The sequence below is a fragment of the Haemaphysalis longicornis genome, unplaced genomic scaffold (genome assembly GCF_048455015.1).
Source record: "Haemaphysalis longicornis isolate Haplotype H1 unplaced genomic scaffold, Haemaphysalis longicornis Haplotype H1 scaffold_1, whole genome shotgun sequence".
Lineage (NCBI taxonomy): Eukaryota > Metazoa > Arthropoda > Arachnida > Ixodida > Ixodidae > Haemaphysalis > Haemaphysalis longicornis.
In genome coordinates this window covers 144,917,047-144,923,710 of record NW_027526203.1, presented here as the reverse complement: position 1 = coordinate 144,923,710, position 6,664 = coordinate 144,917,047, and the positions used below count along the sequence as shown (strand labels likewise).

General features: G+C 50.1%; 1 protein-coding gene across 1 annotated transcript in view; it reads right to left on the bottom strand.

Annotated features, from left to right (window-relative positions):
- Window positions 1–1,547, bottom strand: part of LOC144137573 (uncharacterized) — a gene marked incomplete in the record, with an annotated part of 67,461 nt that extends 65,914 nt beyond the window's left edge. The window contains 1 exon segment of the mRNA XM_077669498.1: window positions 1,454–1,547. Within this exon segment, the coding sequence (XP_077525624.1) occupies window positions 1,454–1,515 (62 nt within the window).
- Window positions 1,548–6,664: the final 5,117 nt, after the last annotated feature.

The window sequence follows — 6,664 nt, the reverse complement described above, 5'->3', positions numbered from 1 at the left end:
TCACTCTTCCGGGCAAAGCACCTTCGGGGAAAGCTTCATACCGATACATACGCCCCATAAAGCCATTCAAAATTCAGCCGCCGGAAAAACGCGAAAAAGCGGTGCGCTCTACGGCGGCGGGAGCGGCCGCGCAGAGTTTTCGAGCGGCAGGGAAAGCAGGGAACGGGGGTACCTATGAGCCGACACAACCTTGCCGCGAAGTTCGGATAGCTTTACTGGAGCACTTTCATAATTCATCACACAAGCACCCGAAAGGCTTTCGACGACAGCCAAACTACACAAAGCAAATTGCTTAGCGTCCATTTAATCCGTGCACATTTGTCTGTCGCACCTGTTCATTCGCACGCCTTCGCAGGCACGTTTCGGCGTATGCGACGAGCTCCCCAACAAATTTACTCATACGACTACGGCACGGTACTAAAATCCGCATTGTCATTGTATGTAGGCGTGTGTTTATGTCGCACCCGCCGCGGTGGCTCAGTGGCTAAGGCGTTGTGCTGCTGAGCGCGAGGTCGCGGTTTCGATTCCCGGCCGCGGCGGCCGCCTTTCTGATGGAGGCGAAAAGCAAAAACGCCCGTGTGTACGATATTTCGGCGCACGTTAGAGATCCCCAGGTGGTCAAAATTAATCCGGAGCCCTCCACTACGGCGCGCCTCATCGTCTGCGTTGCGTCGGCGCGTTAAACCCTACAATCAATCAATCAATGTTTATGTCGCTAAAGCAGACAATGCCAAAGATCGCCTCAGCTGTGTTCGGTGTTCAGTCATTTTATGTGTAACGCGTGTATGGTATGCCTATGATATTATTACTAGAACAGCTTAATATATACGGGTGTAAAGGGCCTTAATCTAAAATATCAAGATGGGGTATATTGCCATTAAGAAATCAAACTGCAGCAATTATTCAGTTGGAAAGACGCAAAAATCGAGGTACGTATACAAAGATTCACTTTATTATTAAGAGTCAGGCGTTTGGACCGTATTAAAACTACAGGCTTCTGTTACATACGTACTGCCCAACAAGAGTAAATTGCGACTAAGCCGAGATATTCTCGTCCTAAGTAATCCGCCACACACCGTGATGCACAATTATACGATAATTACGCCATTGCGAATTCACGACGCCGCCATGCCTACGACGCCGCCATGCAAAACGCATACACGTTTTGCAAACGCGAAGCAACTGTTTTTGCTGTTTTCGAGATGTTCTGCCATACAACAGACCCCACACAAAACCACACGTCGCAGAACAAAGACCGCTGAAGATTGTCCGCAGTTATTCACCAAACTCGCCCAACACATGAGACCGTTAGGGCAAGTGGTCGGAAAGTCCTAACTGCACGCCAGCACACCGGGCACAAAACGAAGCGTCCGCACTGCCTTCGAATGGCGGGCTGCGGTCGAAAGGGTACGGCGAATTATTCTCTCCCGGCGCTGTAGCACGTCGCACTTACCTCCGGAGAATGGCGAACAGTGAGTTATCCACCGCACGTGTGCTGTCAATCCGGCATAGCATCGTCGAAAAATGCTTCGATGCAGCTCTCTCCAACGTGCGCGGTTGCGACTTGACAAGCCGCCGCCATCTTGCTGTGGTCGGGAGCCAAGGTTTGGGCTGCGCGCGTGCGCGATAATGCCGGTCGTGGTGCGCATTCACGAGAACCAATGGGCACTCGGCAAGACGCGTTTGTAGTTTCCTCCGTGAGCACCGAAGACGCGGAGAAAAGATTATCTGCCTTTGGTTAAAGAGCTCGCCGTAGGTGGATTTGCGCGTGTGGACAACGGAGTAGCCGGAGATATATTCCTTCCATACGAGTTAGCAAATATCTGTGAACGCCTCACTTTCCGCCGGTTTTCATAGAGCGTGTTTTGTGAGGCCCATTCCAAGTCGCGTTCTCAGATCTGTATCGTAAAAAAACGTTGACGTCTTTGTGGTTTAAAGGCAATTCGCGGTGACTTGTAAGCGTTCGCGTGTGCTTATTCATTTCGAGTGAATTTTCAGCTAGGTTTAAGATTATGGTCCCGGAAAACATCTATGACCGGCGTTCCTAAATCAACCAGTCCACGCTGTTTTGACATGACTTCATAAACGCGTCGCGTTTTAAGAACGTTTGGAAAGCGCTTCACACTAGCCTTACATGTCCTTATTCGTACTTTTCCTTGGCTCATGTTTCGTCGTTCATTTATATATACCTCTTGCGCCATAGCCAGGTATCCACGTTTTGTAATGGTCACCGATGTTTGACGGGGGATTCAGTCTGAGTATTAGCCCAAGTTCTGCAGACATTCGTACTGTGCTCAGCAAGCAAGTAACCAGAACAGATCACCAAAAAGGAGAAAACAAGACGACTTTAATTAACGAAACACGGGAAGAGCAGGTGCTGCCCCACTCATACTTTTAGGTTCTGCAAACTTTTTACGCGCAGAAATAACCCCACACACCTTTGATGCGCAATGTAAGGTTTATAATCTCGTTCCACCATGGTTCAGGACAGGCCGATGCACCTGGCGTAACTACAACTGGGCAACAACTTTTGACGCCGAGCAGGCTGCAACACGTATACTGTTTTCATACGAAGCGCATGTTCCCAACACGTTAATAGCGCTTTTGTACATGGTCATTTTGCTAAGTTCGTGCGTGGGTTACAATGCGAAAACACCCGCCGCAGTTGCCAAGTCATTGTGCTGCTGATCAGCCCATGGGTTCGCTCCCCGCCATGGTCACTGCTTTTGAAACGGAAGCGAAAACTCCCGTGAGTTGCGATTTCGGCGCACGTTAAACATCCCTAGTTGGTCGAAATTAATTCGGAGCCCGCCACTACGGCGCGCCTATAGGGACCGGGCGGCCGTTGTATGGCACCACCGTCGCTTCAGCGAACAGCGCCGCCCGTGGCGAACCGCTCGTCAGTGGAATGCCGGTGGCAGTCAGCGCAGCGAAGTTGTGCATGTCTTTCTGTCGTTTTTCTGCGGTGCAGCTTGCAAAGCGTACGTAGCCCCACGTGCATTTTTCAGATCGGTAGATCTTGAGCATGGATGTGACGTTTACGAGGCATGCCATGTGTGTGATTTACGCCCATACTCAGTATTTACTAATAGCAGACGACGCTCAATGCGCCAAGCTGGAATTCAAGCTGGAAGTGAAAGTTCGTTGCTTCATACAATTTTTTGATGCCTGCATGCAGTTTCGCGTATCGAGGAGTATACTGAAGCTAAATGCTCCCACAAAGCCGGTGTGTGCAACCGATCTAGGAATGCTGCGGCGCTGGCCTTGGGCAGTTGATGACGAAACGGCGTCGACGTCGTGCACAAGCGAAAGACAAAGTTGGGGGGTGTCTTCTAAGATTTACCTCAAAACAGAAATTGTGATGGACGACGCTTCCGTAACTTCATTACCTACGATTGAAACGTGTTTAATTTCACAGAAATGCTCTTACTACAGTCATCTGGAATCGTTGATAGAATAAATACCGCATGATAGTAGAACGTTATTGCTTGTTGTAAAGAAGCATTGCTTTACAAGAATTGCAATGGTTGATGGCTAGTTGCTAAATGGTTTTTCAAAAAAACAATTCCTGCGTGGCTGAAGGACGCAAGACAGGAGGGTGCCCGAAACGTGTACTCAGCTTCACAACTGAATGCTGCTGTCGGTTTACAAGCTGCCACCTACGCTTGAAAAATCATGCACACCTTCGTCTAAAGACAATGAGGGTTTATCGCAAAGCTCTATCGTATGGGTTTCCTTGGTTGCCTTCTGGATTTAAACTTTAACTAGTTGAGCGTCGAATTTGACCAGCATGCAGTTTGGTCTTTTGATCGCAGCGTCTTTGACTTTGACCATTTCCCATTCGATTTCGCAGGAAGAAAGCTTTGCGTTCAACCATCATAATCATTAGACGGAGGGCTAGATGATTTTGGTGTTTAATTTTGAACTTCCATGCCCCCCTCTCCAAATCTAAACTTTGTCCAGCGTGTCGGAAATGTGTCTCTGCTGGAGGACTCGGGCTGATGCACCCATATTTGAGGCAACTAATCGCGCGTTTTTGGTGTCTTCACCAAGCATTACACGATTTTTTTAGGTACTCTGTAAGGAATACTTAAGCATTAAAAACACCGACTGACGTTAACGCTGCCACATTTTTTTAACCATCGCTGCCAGCCTTTATTCTACGCAGGTGGTAAAATGGGAAGAGGAGGAGGGATGGTGGATGGTTTGTAGCTTGTGCTGTTGAGTTGATGAATAACTTTGGCTTTTGATAAAATGACCACCACAAATGTGGGATTTCCACATCGGCTTTCAGGCTCCCATGCTGTCACAGTGTCGCTCACCGAAACCGAAGGCACAAAGCTCACGGTTACAGAAAGTGTAAACTACCGCAACATTTTTACGGCTACACGGTAATCCATCTCGTATGCAGGTGCCTTTCTATTTAAAGCACACGTATCGAAGTATCCCAGCGCTAAGGCTGGCGTGGAAACCGTAGTCATTGAAACCAGTGAAGATAATTTAAAGCGGTAGAAATGAATAATAATATTGCTAATAGCTTTATTCCTACTCAGATCGCGCGAAGCCAGGCGCAGAGCGCTGCAAATAGCGCTCGTGTCAATGTAGCCCATTCCCAACCTTACAAGCATCCAATAAGTTTGCGTAGCCGTTAGTGCATTTAAGAAGGAAATAATACTAATAATAGTAGTTTTATTCGTACTCAGAACGGGTGTAGCCAAGCGCAGATCGCTGCAAAAAGCGTTCATGCCATTGCAGCCGATACCCAACTTTAGAAGCGTCCGACAAGTTTACGTAGTCATTACTGCATCTAAGAACCCAACACATCTGTCTAGACTTTGTTTCGCCGCACATATACGCTCACAACACCACCAAAACGTTCAAAGCACCGAAGCAAACACGACAAAAACAACGGGAGGCTGTGTAGTCCAATGCATCGGCTCATTCCACTGACGAGGGGAGCGCCGAGTGGTGGCGCCACCCGTCCAGCTGCCCGGTCCCTATAGCCGAAGCGCAGTTTCGGCGCGTTAAACCCGCAGTCAATCAACCTTCCAAATAGCTGGCGGTGCGCAACTGATACTCGGAAGTAGAAACTCGTTTTGGGTTATTAGATGTTGTGTACTTCTTACACCGTCGCCGCGAAGCGTTTGGAAGGATCCGTTATGGCCACGAGGACGTGCGCCTTTCTCGCGATGCTTCGGTGGCCCAGCCCTGTGCTGTAGACGAATAAGCCAGTGCCATTGTAATGTGAAACGTTCGCAGCATTTCGTGGCGGCTCGACCCGTGCGCCTCGGGCCAGAGTCAACTGAACAGGGTGAAATGGTGTGGAGAGGAGGATCAACAATAAATAGCGCCAGGGTAGGGGGGTGGCGGAGGCGAAGTCCAGGGCCATAGGCGAGCGCACGGGGGGGGGGGGGGGGGGGGCTAATCATCTTAGGGGGGGGGGGAGGCGCCAAATTTGCCCCATACCTTTACTCAATCGAACCTGTCCTGTAAGGGTATGACCACGCGTGTGTTATCATGATAACGGCAGCCTCACGTTACCGTCCAAAAGCTATTTACTTTTGGGCAGCCACAGTCGCCGAAGCTCTACAGTCTTCGGCCACCAAGCTGCGCTAACCCTTGGTTAAATAAAGTTTTCTCTCTCTCTCTCTCTCTCTCAGCCCGGGGATGGTGGGGTCCAAAAGCAGGCGCGCGTTGTGAGAAACACGTTATCACATAATTTTCCTTTTTGCATCTCTTGCGGAGCTTGTCCTCTTTCTACTTTTCCTCGTAAATAACGTGCGTAGCACCGATCAAAACAGCCGTGTAAAAAGAGTTTCACAAAAGACAATATTAAGTTTATAAATTCTTCGGCATTTCTTCTTCTAATTCTTGCGCATGGGAAGAGATCGGGAGTTGCCGGAGGGGGGGCGCTGGGGTAATACTTGGCCCCCCTCCCCTAATCTAGAACCCTGCGCACGCCTATGTCCAGGGCTCTGTCCGTGACTGTTTCCTGCGTTGCGAGGTCAGAGCTCCACAGAGCCTGCTCCCAGTGAGATGGGGAGTGGAACGGGTCGCGCGGAGGGAGTGGAATAGCGTGTCCAGCGCGCCACTTGAGGGGAGGCGAATTGGTGTGGGTGGGTGTGCCCAAGGATAATGCGGTGTGTGGGAAAGTGTGGGTATCTATAGAGCCGCCACATGTGACCTGCCGGCGGAGTAAGTGAAGTGTGCAAGGGAGGTATACGTTCCGGCGGCGCAGTCTGCAATGTAGAGTTATGTACGGAGGAGACATTTTGGGGACGCCGCGTGTAGGCGTAAAAAAAACGGGAGCCCGGGATATCAAGGCTCGGGCGTGTTGGTGTGCCGTCTCATTACAACTTACGACGGTGTGGGCCGCAGTCCACAGCAGCATCACGAGGTGGGCAGGGGGATTCTGATGAAGAATTTTGAGGTCCGCAACGGAAACGACGCTCTTTACGTAATTTCGTAGGCAGAAGCAGGCCCGTGCTAGGAATAGCAAGGTCGTGCGCGCAGTACTTCGACAGCTGCAGGTGGGCGAGTTTGTGGAGGGTGGGTGTGAAGAGATTGGATTGGGAAATGTTTTTAATATCATGTCATTGAGTGCGACCGTGGCCGCTAGGTGGACATCCTTGTCGGGTAGTCCACGCGCTGTGCTGCGGCGGCC